At 39.9% G+C, this 17,399-nt stretch overlaps 1 protein-coding gene across 2 annotated transcripts in view; it reads right to left on the bottom strand.

Moving 5' to 3' along the window:
* prkcab (protein kinase C, alpha, b) overlaps window positions 1-17,399 on the bottom strand; it is a 98,956-nt gene that overhangs the window by 16,978 nt on the left and 64,579 nt on the right. For both annotated transcript variants that reach the window (XM_053338023.1, XM_053338024.1), the window contains exons 5-8: window positions 12,785-12,913; window positions 3,323-3,479; window positions 2,937-3,071; window positions 1,706-1,799 (exon numbers count right to left, since the gene is read on the bottom strand). In XM_053338023.1, coding sequence (XP_053193998.1) covers window positions 1,706-1,799; window positions 2,937-3,071; window positions 3,323-3,479; window positions 12,785-12,913 — 515 coding nt within the window. The remainder of the gene's footprint in view (window positions 1-1,705; window positions 1,800-2,936; window positions 3,072-3,322; window positions 3,480-12,784; window positions 12,914-17,399) is intronic.

Here is a 17,399-nt window from a genome sequence, read left to right as displayed (position 1 = left end):
CTGCATCTCGCTCTAGTTTCCAAGGCAACTGTACAGTTGTGTGAAGAAGACGCTAGCCTCGGAGGAGAGTCAAGGCCAGTCTTGTATGGAGTGAAACTGGAAATTAAAAACAATAAGACTCTGTGTCTTGAGGGCTGCTGTACACTAAGTATTAAAACATCTGTATGCACACATGAACTGGGACTTTAATAAACCTCTTCAAGCTCCTTCTCTTTACTTGACGTCATACTTGTATGCACTTGCTTACATTGTACTGCCCAATATAATAGTCAATCCTCAGCCTGTGTGTTAATAAAGTGGAAGTTTTATGTAAGGCAAGGATGTTGCAATATTTCACATTGACACATTAAGTCTCTATCTGTAGTCTGTAGTAAACCAGCCAACCACTAGAGAGCAAGAGTTAGTCACATTTAATTCATTTAAGTCCAGTCAATTATTTACAATGAAAAAAAGGTTTGTTTTTGTTTTCATTCATTTTCTTACCCCTAACCCTAACTCAAAGTTACATTATTTTGTGCACATTTTTCCAAATCAATATGAACTAATAACTACATTCCCCCATGATATTCAGTTCCTTGTGAATTTTTCCACACTTTGAAATGAACTGAATAAGAGGCTGATAGAAAGGTAGAAAAACTAAAAAATCTTAGACATTACAATCTGTTTGATATTTAGTAAACTGAAAAAAACCCTGTAAAGATACTTCTATCAAGACAAATAAGGCACTGTTAAACTGTTAAATCTTCGAAATCAATAGATAACAGTTCTTGGTGTTTGTCTGGTTTCTTAGAAACGTGCTCTGAATGAGATAAAAACTGTTAACTCTCACTGCCATAGTAGCAACTGCAGAAACAAACACTGGAAACACTTTTCAACAGAGTCCAATGAGGTCAGGGAAACTTTAAGAGCCTTAAAGTTGTTCTTTTGAGAGCAACAAAACCCCTCATGGGCTATATTTAGACTTGATTTCTCCTTCTGTATGACTTCTCAGATGTGTTTGCTACAATAAGTCATGTCATGACTCTAAACAAAACCAGTGGTGCATACATAGAAGTACAGCAGCTCTGGATGAATGAAAAAGACAATTGTAATCTATTATTTAAACAATAACCTTCAATAATCACCTTCATTAAGACTTCATTAAGACTTTTATTTTTATTTATTTTTATTTTTTGCCATTTTAATTATTCATACTATGGCTGTTTCCAGTGAGGTGAGTATAGAGGTTTGTTTATTTTATCTGCATCTGCACTTCTGATATGGGACTCTTGGACACTTGCTTTCTTTGTTGTTTACTATCTCTGTATTATTTGTGATGTCCATGTTAAGCTTTTTTGTCATTTGCATACGTGTGTACTGCAAGTAATATTTTCCTTTGATAACATGAGCATTCACTCTACTGCCAGGAGAAAGTGCTCTCTTCTCCGTTTCTGCCACACAAGGTGAAAAGCACAAGTGGGAGCAGGGCACAGTTACCATGGTGACAGGAGAAGAGGAACATATTTTTGTTAAAAGTGACTCTGTGTGTGTATGCGTGTGTGTGTGTGTGTGTGTGTGTGTGTGTGTGTGTGTGTGTGTGTGTGTGTGTGTGTGTGTGTGCATGTGTTTACGCACAACATGCATGTTGTGACAAACAATATTGACATATGCTCTTACTAAGTGTTACAGACTGATAACCTCTCTCAAGCGCCGTCGCCGTCCTCACCTCAAACTTCTGTCGGAGCTCCAGGTCGACATCGTCCTCCTCAGGGATGGGCACGTTGTAGTACTCCCCCTCCTCCTGGTTCAGCAACTTATACCTGAGAGAGGACAAAAAAAATCTCAACAAAAGAGAATCTGTTTTTTAATTTACTTTCTGTAACATTTTGATTTATCAAGCTCCTTTCCAATTTACTATTAATCCATCAGACTATCCATCATCCATGCCCCCCTCCCCTCTGTCCACCCACACAGCAATAAATCTTTGAATCCACCACCACTTCAATCATGAGTAGTGTTTGCAGGTCTGCTCTCTGTCAGCAGTGCCAACTTGACTCTACTTCCTCTCTAATGTACACATCCTCTTGCCTCGCTGTCTAATCACCTTGAATACACTGTACAATACGCAGGCAGAGACACACACACACACACACACACACACACACACACACTGTTTCCGAGCAGCTGGTCCAAACAGCTTTACGCACAGGTATTTCCAGGAGCGGCTCAATGTATTCACAGCGGCAGTCGATCAGGCTCAGTTTAGGCTAGACGGCGGCAGGTATGCTAACATGGTCATGGAAAAGTAACTTTAACCTCTCTATGAGTGTATGTTTATCAGTGTGAGACAAAGCAGGAAGACAAGGACAAGAAGGAAGAAGGAAATGGCGCCAACCAAAGTTGTTTGTCAGAGTGGATGGAGACAGCTTCAGCCAGCAGTCTCTTCATCTGTTTTACGCATGCTGTGCTGCTGTTTACCAGTGAAAGTAGAAGCAGTGGTGGTGGCCACTATAATTTCAAGTTAATAAATAGATGAGATTATACAGTTAACATCGCTGAATAACTGAAGCAGTTTAATATATCTACTTAATATCATTCATTATAAAATACATTTATTTTGCCACTTAAGAGGATTGTATTGCTTGTGCTAAAAGAATTTGAGGCAAAATTGAATCTAAATCCTTCAGGTGGGGAAACAAAGGAATTCATAAACACTCAAAATATTATCTATTTTATCTCCCCCGACTAATCTAATCAGAGCAGAATGTTTGGTATTAAAATAATAGTAAACAATCTTTAAAAAAAATACTTTTGGCAATTATTGCTGTATTTATATAGCGACTCTGCAATGCTCTGCAGAGCTTGAATACAGTGTTAGGATACTGTTTGGAAACTTTAAACGTCCACTGTCTGAATTGTTGCATTGAAAAGAAAAGAAGTACAGTTAAATGACTGACCAGCCACAGGTGGGAGCTTTGATCAACTCAGACACTCCAAATGACATGGACCCCATGAAGTCGTTACGGGTGGTTCGGTCCCAGTCCCACACCTCAATGGAGAGACGGCGGTCTTTGTCGGCTGCTTTCAGCTTGCTGTGGACACACACATACACATACACAGAAAATAAGCAACAGTATGTAGCGACACAGACTGCAGGAATAAAATTCTGTCCAAAGATCTGCTTACAATGTACTTTCATTTTCTTCCCTCTTTCAGGTTGTATCATTTTGTTCTATTTGATTATTGAAAATAAAGAGATTAAAGAAAAAAGCCAAAATTGTTCAGTCTTCAGTATTAATCGAACATATACAACAGTACACTACACACAGACTTGGGGACTCACAAGGTGAAGGACTCGTTCCAGCAGGGGTTGAGAGATGAACGGATGGTCCTGGTCTTCTGTTTGGTCTCATTCTTTGGGTCTGGTATGAGTTTGAGTTTAACGTACGGGTCTGATAAACCATTTGGATCCATCGGGATCAGGTTCCTGGCTTCACCCACTAGAAGAAGGAAAGGAGACAGGGAGACATTATAAACACGTGTGTGCTCAAGCCCTCAAGACTTCATGACTCCACACTGACTCAGGGGTTAGAAAAGCAGAGATGGAGTGTAGATGGAGTGATGAATGGTATGGAAGAGATGGATGGAAAAGTGGATGATGTTGTTGAGTCACAGAAAGTAACCTCAAGGCTGGAAAGCAAACAGAAATGAGCTGAACATCAGTCTCTAACATAGTTACATTTGCATTACATATATGGACTCCTTATTATACCAGAGCATGCCTAAGAAGAATAGAAGGAATTGCAAACTAAGTTAAGCATCAAATAGTCCACAGGGTATCAAACCTTTTTTTTCCTTCTTTTCTGGTACTTTATTCAGATTTCTTGTTATGGTTCTGTTCACAGTCTATGTCCTTAGCTGCCATTCTCCACTTGTCTTTCAGAGTCCTTTAGACTTTTTTACTCCCCTCAGGCTGGACTGAGTGGGAGAACACTTCAGGTATGATATCATTGAAGAGTGAATTCATTGTGTTTCTAGATTTTTGGTTTTGTGTTTGTCCCTGTTTTTCCCTCCACACCTGCCCTACATTCAGAGTGTTAGCCCTGCCCTTCTCCCAGTGTTTTCCCCAGCTTCTCTCCCATTCTCCTGTTTAGTCTCCTTACTTGAGTTTATCCGCCGATCTCACCACCTGCCTCTCATTTCCTCATTAGTTCAGTTAGTATTTTAGTCCTGCCTTTAAGTTCAATGTTGTTGGATTCTTTGTTCAGTCTGCATTGAGTTTCAGTTTTGCTTTGAGTTGCCAGCTTTGTTTTTGCCTTAACATGCTTAAAATAAAGTAGTTATTCTTCTGTCTCGCTCAGTCTTCAGCTTCCTGCATTTGGGTCCACTTACTCCGTTCCACCTAACATTTCTATTGTTTAAATCACAACTTTGGAAATGTTGTTTGACAGCTGCTTATGTGTTATAACAATTTAAATCCCCCAATTTAGTATTTCTAAGCAGTATACTATGTACATTTTGTTTTTAACATTCTAGGATGCAGCTACAGTATACACACATACAATGACATTTTAAGTGTTTATTAAAACACAGTACTTATTAAAAAATTATAAGTTATCCTGTGAAGATGTATTTTACATTATAAAACTGTGTTTTACTAAACTGTTTATACACCAGTATACACTCATGGCTGCCCACAATATATAGTTTTTGCAAAGTACAATAATAAACACTTATTTATTATTAAAGTCTGTGTAAAGTAAAAATAAATATGTTTTCTGAGTTTGACATACCACAAACCCACCCCAAATATATGAAATTAGGCTTCAAAGCTATGGGAGTGCTCGCTGAGTTCGCTGAAACCCCGCCCCCTACCAAGTGTCACCTGTCAATCAAAGTCACCACCTCTACCCGAAACATGGATGCTACGTCTGAGAGCTTTCTGCTGCTAACTCAGCGGCTAGCCCGGCGGCTAGCTCGGCGTTACGTAACACGGCGGAGATTTTCAGACGCGCCCACTAAATCCTGAACACAGAAATCTTGAAACACAGTTTGTGAAGCCTAGCTCCACAATTCAAATCTAAATGGTTGAAATGCTTTTTACACCTTTTTTAGAAATACATTTATGACGTATTTAATGTGTTTAGAAGAAAATGTTTGAATTCACTTTACACGGTCTTTAATTATTAAAAACTTATATGATAACAACTCCATTATAGTGTGTATTACCCAATTATTTAATGTTTGTAGGCTACATATAAATAGGAGTTACTTAAAACTACAGTGTTACCTTTTCAATGTGAAACACCCATTCAGCAGTAATTTGAGGATACGCAATTTATATTATATGTTTATTTTTTGTAAAACATGCAAAACAGTTGCAGTTCTTTATGTAAGATGGAGACAGAAGGGAACCCAGACTGTATGGTACCCAAAATCAGTACAGACGGACAGTCGGCTAATGGCTCATCAAATCAGTCACCACATACGCTGATGACAGGTGCTGTGAAGCAAAGCATACTGTCAAAATTCACTTGAAGTTGACAGTGTGAAACAGCACCAACACGATTATAACGCTGGTGGGTGTTAGGGCATGTGCACCCGTCAAATCAACAAGAAAAACAAGAAAAAGAAAGAAATAGGGCCTACTCCTAATACTCCATTAGCCCAAAAAGTCTGTGTTGTAAAACAAGTAATTAAGACAGGAGATGACAATAATTACACTCTGCTCAATGGAGGGAGTGAATAAAGCTGTTGTGGTGTATTCTCTTACTGTCATTTGTCCACATGATTAGGGCAATAGGTGAGCAGATAAAATGAGGGAGGTGTGACGTTTCCCTGTGTGATAACTGACAAATGGAGGGAAAAAAAAGATGCTGTTACGTAGCAACAGGAGTAAGGGGGGATGGGGTGGTATGAGGCGGCCACTTTTACCATGGTGACAACATCTACAGTAAATGGCCAATGGGCCGACTCCAACGCTGCCCCACTTAGCAACACCCCTCCGAACACACAAACAAATGTCAGGACAGTCTCAATCCATCGATTAATGATGAAAGACAGGAAAGAAATCAATAGTGTTTGTCACTGGAAGAAAAATGGCAGAACTTCATGAGATAAAATCTGTTCAGATACATCACAAGACAAGAGCTTCTTAGATGAAAGAAAAGTGTGTGACATAAAACAGAACAATAACAGACCGCAACAGATGAAAGAGAGCAGAGAAACAGGATCACACAAATCTTCCAAAACTGTTTTTTATCAGATGCAACCTCCCTACTCTGCATATTTCAATGTAATCAGCCACAGCACATGGGAGGAGGACAGGGGCTGTAAAACTGAATGTTACAGAGAGTCAGTGTGAACTTTCACACGAGGACACACTCGACGCTGAGATTCTTCATTAAAACAGTGGTAATGTATTTTCACTCTGAAGCATAAATATTCCAAGGCTCCATACAAAGCAAATCTTGCAGGTTCATTTAGCTCTGTCTATGTGAGATTTAATCAGATTTACTTTGACATTTACTGGCTTTTTGGCGCTGGTGTGTACTTTTAAAAGGATAATGAATTATGAAAAAAAAAGAAAAAAAGAACTTGAAACAGAAACTTTGCCAAAGCCATATTAAGGCTTTGTGTTCACTGCAATGGTTTATCTATTTTTAGGTCTGTGGGAGTTTCTTTAAATGTACAAACAATAACAAATATCTTCTTCTCAAGGGAAGAAATAATAAGCTGTAATTCCTTAACTGTCTTCACTGTGTGCAGGGAAAGAGATAGAAAACATGCATGAACAGAGATAATAAAAGATATTGCTTAAAAGTAGAAAAGGTAAATGTTGATGAAAAATGATTAAAAAAGAAAATCTCAGATCCTTTAAAAAAATAGGCAGAAGGAATTAACAATATCACAGAACTTATTACAGATAGAGAGTGAATTAAAAAACCTGAAGGACAACAAGGTGATTTTTTGATTTTTGGAGGAATATTAGAATTTTTCTTGCCAGCATCACATTTTTTTCATGCTCTTATAGTTTCATGCAGTAGAGGGCAGCGCTGGTCTCTTATTCAGAATTGTGTGTAAGACAGAAAAAAAAGCCAGTGTCAGAAGCTTCTACCCTGTTCATGAATGTGTTGATTCCTTACAGTTCACTCCTCATCTACTACAAATTCTACAGCTACAGAAATCCCCCTCTGTCTTTTGCACACACACAAACACACACAGACACACACACAGACAGACACAGACACAAACACAGACACACACACAGACACACACACACACAAACACACACACACACACAGAAACACATGCATAATGAACTATGAGATTCACAAGGAAAATGTCAGCATCCCACGTTCTCATCTAAATCCTCCCCTCTGCTGGTTGTGGCAGCGTTACAGGCATCAGTCACTTCCATGGCAACGCTTGTGCCAAACGACACAGAAGCAACTTCAACAAGCCTGTAAATACACTAATTAGGCGAAAACACACGCAGACAAACAAACAAGTGTAGAAACAGATGAGGATGGATACTATATGTACTGTACACTGTGTTGTGTTGTGTTGGTGCACATGTGCAGTCTCTCTCTCTCTCTCTCTCTCTCGCTCACACACACACAAACACACACACACACACACACACACACACACACACACACACACACACACACACACACACACACACACACACACACACACACACACACAATGAAACATCATCATCAGCAGTGATCAAGGACCATCTCTGCTGTCTGTTGTTGCTTAGATACAACAAGAGCTGCTCGCCTTCTGTATCCTTCCCTCTCCTCATTGCTTATGAGGTAGTTACCAATAAGATTAGAGCCCGTGTCTGTGTGTGTGTGTTTATGTGTGCACACTTTCCTGTTTGTGTGTGTGTTGTCTTCATCACTTGTTTGAGGTAAAACAAACATTATGCTGGCAGAAAAAGCAGACACATATTATGTATATCTGTTAACTCTTGATAAAAGACTTAGTTCGACTTCTGTGCAGATTTTTCACACGTGTATCATCATTATGGGAGCAAAACCATCACTGAGCATCCACTTTGCAACTCTCCAGCACTGGCTGACTCTGAAACATCTTGATTTTTGTACAAACACAAGAAGAAAGTGCAAAAGCAATTAGTGGACATTTTTACAGCCTGGAACCCCGAGAATTTAAAGATAATGAATGACAAAGTTCAACTCCTTTTTCTTTTTAAAAAAATGGTTGTTTATTGTTTCATATTTCTGAAATGCTCTCTAAAGTGCAAAGTGTTATTATCTGCATTCATTTCATCTGGAAAAATTAAGGCAATTTACGTTTCAATCTGTTTCTCTCCAGCAACATTTCTGAACTAAAACCTACACATATTCATCTCCCACAGTCATCTCACACTTCCTATGATGTGTTTTGATATTCTTTGGAAGCATAAACAGACACTCATATCAGATCATATGAGTGTCAGATCATATATCAGGTCACCATTAGGTACACTACATGGACTTAGATTAATTTACTGGGGACTTACCCTAACCATCACCACTACACTTTAACCTAACTGCTTCATAAAAATCCATCCATCCATGTTTTTTACCTCTTATCCTCTAGTGGATCATGAGGAAGCTGGAGCCAATTGCAGCCACATACAGTACTGAACAGGTCACCAGTCAATCACAGGGCTCACATGTACTATAGAGACAGACAGCCATTCACATTCACACCTACAGGCAATTTCGAGTCACCAATTAACCTAACCTGTATGTTTTATTGTGTAGGAGGAAGCCAGAGTGCCTGGATAGAGCCCACGCAGGCACCAGGAAGAACATGCAAACTCCATACAGAAAAGCCCTGCAGCTAGCCGATGGGTCCAAACCTAGAACCCTCTTGCTGGGCTGGGTGCATGTGGGGCCGCAGCAGGCTAACAGCATAATCTCCCCCGCAAAGGCTTTGAAATTCAAATCTGTTGTTGCATAACAATGCCATGTACAACCAATGAATGCCTGATAAAATGTGGGGAAAGCTGCAAGGCCAAACAGGATCTAGATGGATCCCTGCTGCTGTTGTGTCAGGGGTCTAAACACAGATGTCACACACTCAATGGAAAGAGCAGGAAGAAAAAGCACATTTAACTTAAAGGCTTCTATTTCTGGTTGTGGACATTACAAGGAAGTGGGAAATTCAACGAAGGCTGAGTTTTAGCTAAGACATGAGTGGTGTTTTGGCGTTTTTCTAAAATTCCACCCACACACGCCTAAAATAAAATTCATTAAGCACTTGCTGTGTTTTCCAAGCGAGAAAGTGTTAATTATTGAAAGGCATAAAAGAGAATTGGCCAAAATCAAAACAATTCAAATTCTATTGCTGAGATGATGATTTAATAAATACTTTAAAAGTTATTGTCAATCATTCATTCTGCACTTCATTTTAGTGTATTACTATTGTTACAGTAACATACTGCATATAAATGCTATATGGGGTTTGCTACTGCCAATACGTAAGTGCTGTCCTCATATTTGTTAAAAGTCTTTCAGAATATCAGATAATAAAGATTTATTTATACATTCTTTTAGGCCTGATGGTGCTATGAGTTGTGTCAGTGTGGAGGAAAAAATGTATTCCTCTTCCTCAACCGTGCTTTGAACCTGAGGCGAGCATGTCAGCAATAGGAAATCTCAGCCTGAGTAAACCGCTGTGTGCTCACTTTGGTCTGATCCTCAGATGCCCTGTGTGTGTGTGTGTGTGTGTGTGTGTTTGTGCTTGTGTGTGTCTAGGCAGGTCATGGAGGGACGTTTGCATGTTTGCCTTTTCTTAAAACCCCATAATAAACGTTTGCTAATGCCCTCAGGTAATTTATGTCACTTTTGCTAGAAGAGAGGACGATCAGGGAAAGAAGAGGGCTGAGAGAGGGGTAAAGGGGGTAATCAGTGGGAAAAAAGAAAGAAAGGATGCTGTAAAAGAGGGTAAGACAGAAAAAGTGCATGCACTGTAGAGGTAGAGGAAGAGCAAAAGGGACAGAGGATGTAGGTGGAAATTGGAAGGTGAGGAAGAGACATTAGAGCCAGATGGGAGAGGACATTCAACTGAGCAACAGTCTCAACAGTCAACAGTCAGCTGGTTGAAAAAGAGAGGACAAGAAAAAAAGGACAGATGTTGATGTCTTATTGAGGAAGAAAGGCGAGGGAGAAAACAGAACATGAATGAATGCGCAGGAGATCAGCAGGTATGGAGGGCAAAATGGATGAAGAGAGGGAGAAGACATGCTGCGGTTTCAAAGGAACAGGCAGAAGAAGATAACAGGAAATGTCAATAGTGGATGGAGGGATGGAGAGGAGAGATAAAGGGTGGAAAGGGTGGAAGAAGAGGAGAGGATGGTGGTTACAGAGAGAGCCTGGGAGTTGTGTCTGTTTTCTTGGCTGGAAAGATTTAATCAAGTTCACATTGGTGCGGTGAACCACAAAGGCCCACCACTTGGCTGAGGGAGCCAGAAGGGAGATAGAGAACAAGCTTGGGCTTCACCGTTCAGACCGCTGCCATTATAGAAAGCGAGAGAGCGAGAGTGAGAGAGAGAGAGAGAGAGAGAGAGAGAGAGAGAGAGAGAGAGAGAGAGAGAGAGAGAGAGAGAGAAAAACACTGCAGACGACCACTTCCTCTGCTGTCTCCCCCTCCTGTATTGTTCTCAGTATTGATCTTTTCATCTTTTCTCTTTTTTTTTCTATGTCAGTCAGTAGGGGCAGCCCCTGCTTTGTCTCAGCTGGTCCATCAGTTTCATTTTTTTCTGTCCTTTACATGTCATCTGGATCCTTGGAATTTAATAAACATTTCAAATATTTAGTTTTACATGAATAACAAAGTGATAGAAATAATTTATTGGACAGCCACATTTCTATTTCTATTTGCACCTTAAGAAAAACTGAAATATTTTATATCAACAATGGCTCAAAAGATGTGAAAGTGGTTGCTTGTATTGACAAACCCACAGATCATTCTTATCTGACTCTGAAGCACTCACACTCAGCTCTACATGGAGCTTTAGGATTTTGTGGCTCATTCTTTTGGTATTGTGGCTTGCAGCTTTACTGTTTTCATTCACTGTCACTGCTCTAAACGTACTGTTTTCAGTTTAAACACACAGCTGTTTTAGCAAAATGGCTCTGAAGTTTGTGAGCCCAAGACCAAACAACAGACAGACAAAGGTAGAAACTAGCTTGTGAACATATTGAAGCCTTTAGTGGCAAAAGAGTCAGACATTTCAAGTAACTTAATGCTTATGTCGCTATTTGTATGCCAAATGTGTAAATAAGCCACTGCTTGCTAACAAGATCAATTCAATAATAATAATAATATTTCATATATAGTGTTGTTGAAAAATTTTAATCACTCTGTAAGTGATAAATACATGAAGATCAGTGCCAAAACAAAAAGACATTTAGTCACTGAATGGATTATAATTAATATTTTTGAAAACTGAATAAATGTTGTTGTTGCAGTGTTCAAAATGTAAAGACTTGCTGTTTTTCTCTATTTTGCAACAATGAATTGAATATCTTTGAGTTTGAACAGCGAGAGAGAGAGAGAGAGAGAGAGAGAGAGAGAACATGCTAAGGCTGTCTCGCCCACTCTCTCTCTCTCCATGAATGTGATCCGGTCCGGTCTCACTGGTGTCCATTTAGCCTCAACTGAAAAGACTGAGGTAATCATGTCAACAGGACCACCACCACTGTCACCTCTTTCAGAATTCTGCCTCATTTCCTCATTTGTGCCGACGGTGGTCGTCACATAACGCATGCAGTCAAACTCACAGACAGACACAAACAGACCTTGAACAGAGAGTGTAACAGGCATTGTTGTGTGGTAGAGCACATCTTGTTCAGGAGACAAACAGACAGGATAACTGGATGTTGTTTATAGAACACGGCAAGTTAATAAAGTGGAAATCAATGCTGCCGTAGCTACAGAGAGAACAAACGCTGGAAGACTACAGTGAATACAGCTTTCGCTCCTTCCCTATTCCTTCATATCTGGAAGACAATAAACAAACACATTTTTATGAAAACAATAATTTCTGAAATCAATCGCATCTGCCACTATATCCTTACTGTAATCTAGTTGGAGGTTATTCCTGTTTCATCCCCACTGAGTTAGAAACACTTTTACTGGCCTCAGCATTCATATTCTCTAACCAGCACTGCATTGCTACTGTATATATCGCTGTGAGAGTGTGCGTATGTGTGTGTGTGTGTGTGTGTGTGTGTGTGAGGGGAGGAAAGGTTGTGGATGTGACCCAGCAGTCATTTCTCTCCCTGCCAAAGGGTTTTAACACCGTACAGCTCCCCACTCCAGGTGCTGCTTTTGACTGACAGGATAATTTGGAGGTGTTGAAAATAGGCGCACGTGCGACACGGAGGTTACAGAGGCAGCCAAAACTTCATTTTTATGCTGACACGGATAGTGCCACATATTTTTAGAGTCCTCTGTGTGAGTTTGAAGTGTGTGGAATTGCACAGCTAGTATTACTCAGATGTATTATTATCCATGTGAAGAAATCTCATCCCCGACCATACTCTGCTCAAAAAAACACCACTACACAGTAACTCTAAATATCCAAATTAAAAACATTGGCAAACCTCTCTCCACTCTTTCTAGAAAAATAACTGGCTCAGCATAAATAAACACATTTTTCTGAATACTTCATTAACTGAGATACTCAAAGATGCCCAAAGTTACTGTACATGAACAAATCCAGAGATGCCACTTGCTCTTGTCACTCTTAAGACTCATCGATTGATGAGTGAAGACCAACCTGTGACGTGTAGCCTGTCCCCGCTGACTTCGATCTTGAGGAAGAGGCGACCCCGGCGCTCCGTGTGGTCCATCCCACATAGGCTTGGCACGTTGACCACACACTGATTGTGCACGTTCATGTCGCAGGCTAGACAGAGAAGGGAAGCAGAGGGGAACATTGAGAGTGTTGAGGAAACTGTAAATGAAACTGTGGTTTAACACACACACACTGAGGATAAGATACAGAGACAAATAGAGAGAAGAAAGGACTTTTAGAATCACACTAATGACAAGACATTCAACAGTCATTTAGAAAATATTTTGTTGTGTGCACACATGAGGAAATAAACACTGTTGACCAGATTTTTGAGCTTTTCTCTCTCATGCATTTTGCACATGGAGTCCTGCATGTTATCTCTGTAGTGCTGCCTGGCTGCTCAATTATTCTGGGTCACAGAAGCATTTGACAACACCTCTTATGTTAAAACTTTAAAAATGCTTTGGAGCATGTTTCAATCAGCACATAGTAGATAAAAATGACTTACTTCAGGCTTAACAAAAATTTAAAAAAAGAATGTATAAAATATAAATTAAACAGGTACTTAGAAAAAGCTATTCACCACCAAACAGAGAGGATAGGGAATTGTGATTTTGTACTCAACTTTACTTTCAACTTGAATATTCAATGAACCGCTAGTCATTTTGTCTGTCACTGAAGTCTTTAAAGCTTGCTGAAGCATTCCAATGTGGCAAGAGCTGCAATCAAAATAGCCACTGCTTGTCTCAAATGTGTGATGTACACTAAAACATTACCACATTAACTTAGCAATGGTATCATTACTGTATACAGATCTGACAGACATACTGTGGACTGGCAGCATCCGGTGAGAGATTCGATACTGTGGAATGTTTTAGTGTCAATTGAATTTTTAATGAACTTTTTATTGATATCAAAATACATAATTTCTTCCACACATTACATCCTGTATGATGTCTTCTAGACACACAATTCAGTACAGAACTCCTACAGGAGATGCAAAACCATAACCAGACATAATCTCATTTATAGTCATCCATACAGCAAAATTACATCAAGACAAGTCCAGGTTTGTTTTCTCTTTTTTCCAGTTCTCTCTCTCCTTATTTCCATTTCCTTCTTACACAGTCATTTTCCTCTTAATGGAAGACATAGAGAAACATATAATCTTATATGACTAAATAAACAATATAAAGTCTGTAGCTAGAACCAAGGGGTTTATAGGATATAATATTATTACTCAATAAAGTCTGATCTGAGTGGTGATACAAATACTACCCAGTTTTTCCAGAAATTCTTAAATTTACCAGTTTCTAATCCGACCGAAAAAGTCAACCTTTCCATCATATAAATATTATGCATTACTTCAACCCAATCCTCCCTCTGAGGTGCCTCTGTCTTCAGCCACTTCCTGGTAATGGCTTTTTTTTTACTAGCAACCGACATGATCCTATATTTGTCTCCTGAATTTGTAATTCTTTCGTTCCCTTTTCCCCAGTCAAATTTAAATGGAAATTTTACCCTCAAGATTTTCTCCATGCAATTCTTCAAATCCTGTCAGTAAGGTTTAATAGAGGGGTATTCCCAAAAAACATGAAAATGATTGGTTTTCTCTTCTCCACATAGTCTCAAGCACTTTGTATCCTGTATGCTGTATTGTTACCTTTTAAATTTTCCATTCCTTTGTATAATTTTGAGATTAACTTTTTACCCAAATCCGATTCATATGCTAGAATAAACAATTCAATAATCCCTGACTCTAGCTCATCTACCTCAATCTTTTTCATTATTCGCTCCACATAATGCCTCATTTGTAAGTATCTGTAGAAGTCCTGATTGTTTAAGCCATATTGTTTTTTTATATCCTGAAAACTTTTAACAACGTTTTTCTTCAGAAGCTCCCAAAATATTGTTGGTCCCCTTCCCCATCTACTGAACCTTTTATCTGTTATATTAGGTATAACATCTGAATCATGTGCAATCCATCTCAGTAACTTACTCTTTTCTGTCAGGCCATTCTTTGATATAATCTCAGACCATACTGTATATTAAGAGATAAACCCAGCCATAATGTTTTCTTAATGTATTATCATTTATTATGGCCTGTAATGGAATAGTAGCCGACGTGCTGCCTTCAATATCATTCCATCTCACCACATATGAGGGATTGCACAGGTTCAATAAAGTTTTTATCTGTGCAGGATGATAATAGCTCTTAAAACAGGGTAGGGTTAACCCATCTTTAGCCCTGGGTAACTGTAGAGTTCTGAATCTAATCCTTTCCCTTGCCAAATGTATCTTGAGATGAATTTATCCCATTCTATGAAATCTTTCATTTCTGCCGGAAGAGTTTGAAATAAATACAGCAATCTTGGAAGGACACTCATTTTAATCACTTTCATTCTTGAAGCCAAACTTGTAAATGGGATTAAACTCCATCTTCCAATATCAGATTTTATTTTAGACATTAAACAATCATAATTTATAGATTTCTGTTGAGACAGATCTTGAGGCAGAGTTACTCTCAAATATTTCATAGATTTTGATTCCCAATTAAATTTGAATTTTTTTTTCTTCTATTAATCCTGTGATTTTCTTTTTTACCAATTGTGGATTTCTGCATCCCTTATGCTACAGAAAGGCAAACTGCGCTGAACAAAATAAAACAAAAATCTAAAACCTCTTCTAATGAACTACTGATGAACTAGTAAAACTTCCTTGCGTGGGGTCAGCGTTTGGACCCTTACTAAACCCTGATGACTAATCAGCTCCGAGGGATGACCTCTTCCTCCTGGGGGAAGTGGGCCCTCTTTGCTGCAGTCAGCTTTATCCATCTGTATTTGACAGTTCCAAAAAAGGAGTAGCCCCGATAATGCTTCGCGGAAATCACCCTGTCAAATTGACCCCTGAGTGACATACTCCAAATCAAAATACCAGTGAATTCCAGAGACCAGGGAATTCTGTGAAGAGAACAGTCCCAATAATCAAAAGCTGTTCAGTCCTCATCTTTAAATCCTGTGTCCATTTTCTCAGCACAATCATGGTCCAGAAACACTTTCTTCTCCTCGTACATTTTACCCCCTCGTACCTTTATTCTGCCATGCCGTCTTTATTATCTCTTCTTTGTTTCTGAAGCACATAAACTTTACCACGATAGACCTCGGTGGGGAATCTGGGGGGGGACGAGACACCAGAGCCCGGTGAGCCCTCTCAATATGGAGGTGAAGGGACGGAGGCAACTCCAGCTTTTCTCTTAGGAGGGTCTCAATAAAGCCCTCTTGATCCACCAACCTGGCCTCAAACCTTTTCTGTAACTTCAGGAGTTATCAATCCGGTTGTCTGAGTTTTCATGCAGAAAATCTCGTAGCTCTTGAAGTATTTCCAGGTTCGCCATACCTTGAGTGGACTGTGCCTCTTCATTTTGGCTAATCAGCCTCGCCTCTTCCTCACCTGTTGACTGGGTTAGCTCTTCATCCTGATCCGTTAGCTCTTATGCTAACGGAACTTGTTCGTCGTCCCCTCCAATGTCTGACTCCGGTGAGATTTTCTTCCATATTTTCCTTTTGTCATAATCTGTGCCATTTCTGGGTAATACTTATCAGGTCTTTTATTTGCCTAATGACACATAAATCCCTCTAAAACTCTCAGTCGGGGAGCTCACTTCTTATGCCGCCATGATGGGGGTGCACCGGAAGTCCCCAAATGCTCTTTTACATGGACAGTAAAGGACTATCTAACAATAGTCTCTAGGTAAATTTGGAAAGCTCCTCTTTAAACAGGAGGGCTGATGATGAGAAGTAATATGTTAATATTTATTATGCTTTAACCGTGACATGAGAAAGAGGCTAAAAGAGATAATTCTCTTGTGACCCTTCCCTGTGCTCTAACACACACACACACACACACACAGACACACACACGCTTCAACAAAGGCAAACAGATGAGGGACCAGAGGGAAAAGAGAACATTTGTTCCCCTCTTCCCCCTCGTTTCCTCCGCTGTCTCTTTTCTGCCCTCTAACTTTCTCTCTAACCTCCTCCCCCTGCTGTATTTTCTGCACTCCTCTTCCCTCCTCCTGCACTTTTCCTCTACTCCATCCAACCATCCATCTCTCCCGCTCTCTCTCCGTCCCTTCCTCCCTCCACTTGGCAGGCTCGTCAAGCTGACATGCTGGGAGGAGACAAGGAGAGACGGGAGATGGGGAAGCAACTCGTAATAGCGATGGCCTCCCCGCACCAATTTGTTCTGGTGTGCTCCCATTACCATCTGCGATGAGGCCGCCACCCGAGACCCACAGATGGATGGACAGAGTAAGAGAGGGAGGGAGGGTGATGGACGGGGGTGACTTGGAAACAGGAGGGGAGGGTGGGGACAGGGTACAGTAAAGGATGCAAATGAGAAAAGGAAGATAAGAAAAAGAGCATGCTGAGGAGTAGGAGTAGAAGGAGAAGAAAAAGAAAAGCAAAGAAGAAAGAAAAGGCAAATCAAAATGTGGAAGATACAGCACAGGATGAGGTCGTACGTGCTAAGGGAAGAGTTGATAGAGGAGTGTGGGCGGAAAGAATGGGAGCGCAGGGCGGGACAGTGAATTCTGCCT

The sequence above is a fragment of the Scomber japonicus genome, chromosome 18, assembly GCF_027409825.1.
Source record: "Scomber japonicus isolate fScoJap1 chromosome 18, fScoJap1.pri, whole genome shotgun sequence".
In the NCBI taxonomy this organism is placed as follows: domain Eukaryota; kingdom Metazoa; phylum Chordata; class Actinopteri; order Scombriformes; family Scombridae; genus Scomber; species Scomber japonicus.
The sequence above is the reverse complement of the archived record's forward strand: the minus strand, read 5'-3'. Positions and strand labels throughout refer to the sequence as shown.